This window comes from Trichinella spiralis, assembly GCF_000181795.1.
Source record: "Trichinella spiralis strain ISS 195 chromosome Unknown Scfld6, whole genome shotgun sequence".
Taxonomy (NCBI): Eukaryota; Metazoa; Nematoda; class Enoplea; order Trichinellida; family Trichinellidae; genus Trichinella; species Trichinella spiralis.
Window position 1 is genome coordinate 4946698 of NW_003526945.1, and position 1224 is coordinate 4947921.

Genomic DNA, 1224 nt, shown 5'->3' on the forward strand with positions numbered 1-1224 from the left:
CACACACGCCGACAACAACAACAGTAGAAGGATGAAAGAATAGGTGCCACCCCCAACCTCCTCAAATCTCGCCCATTTTTGCAGTGAAAAAGTGAGCAGTGGTCAACGAGTCAATAATGTTGCTTCTATATATATATATATATATATATATATATATATATATATATATATATATATATATGCTTTTTCATTTATGCTCATTTCTAGGAACTTTTATATTTATATATATATAAGCTTTATATTTATATATATATTTATATTTATTATATTTATATATATATAAGCTTTTATTTAAAAGAAATGCACCAATATTCGACGAATTTTTGGTTGCTAGATAATTTTGCACTTCTCGGACACGTTTATTAAATTTAAGCAGCAGCAATTTTGTTTTGTAACATTTAACAGTTTTCTTCTTTTTTTCTCCATTTCCATCGCTTGCGTAAGCAGTGGACAACAGTGTGAGAAAAAATTTCCCACAGACTTTAGTTGATTTGAAAAATTATCATTTGAATTTAACATATATAAAATAAATCATCACATTATCAATGAAATGGTTTATTTCAGTAAAATATTTTATCAATTAAATATATTTATGTATAATTCAGCATCTTTTTTTGGAAAAGGCAAATGTTTCTTGTAACACTAATTTCATTCATTTGTATACATCATTAATTAATTTGTCAAATATCCTACAGTATCTTTCTTGGAGTCAATATTACGGTGGCGGAGATCGCTATCGTCCACTGTTGCATTCCTATCTTATCCATTTTCACTTCAGGCATATTGAAATCATCGCGTCTTTCCATTATCTATAAATTTAATATGACGTGGTTGATTTTCATAAAGTCAAATCAATGCTTGACAGTTCAACTGGCCTTGTTTGATTAGGAAGGCCAGAACACACCTAATTCCAGTGTTAGCTGCTCATCATTGACTTTTCTCTTTCTTAATTTACAACACTGATGCTTTGTTTAGCAAATGGGGAAGTGGGGAAAAAAAAGTTTTTTTTCGCACTGTGGGAGGCATTGTTTATCTTTTCTATTAATTGTTATGTTTAAAATAAAGCATTTTTTAGATTAACTGCGATGAGCACTGACGTGACTGGCGTCATCGTTGCCGATCAGCTCTGATGCACTAGGAAGTGATTCAGCTGTGAACCAGCTAGCGAATACAGTGCCATTAGCAGCAGCATGGATACATCAGCTGGGAGATATGGATTCAGAA

General features: G+C 31.6%; 1 protein-coding gene across 1 annotated transcript; it reads right to left on the reverse strand.

Moving 5' to 3' along the window:
- Positions 1–693: 693 nt before the first annotated feature.
- On the reverse strand, positions 694–806 carry Tsp_08873 (hypothetical protein; the record flags this gene model as incomplete). Its single annotated transcript, XM_003374099.1, has 1 exon — positions 694–806. A coding segment is annotated over exon 1 (113 nt), but the record flags the coding sequence as incomplete, so codon positions are not given.
- Positions 807–1224: the final 418 nt, after the last annotated feature.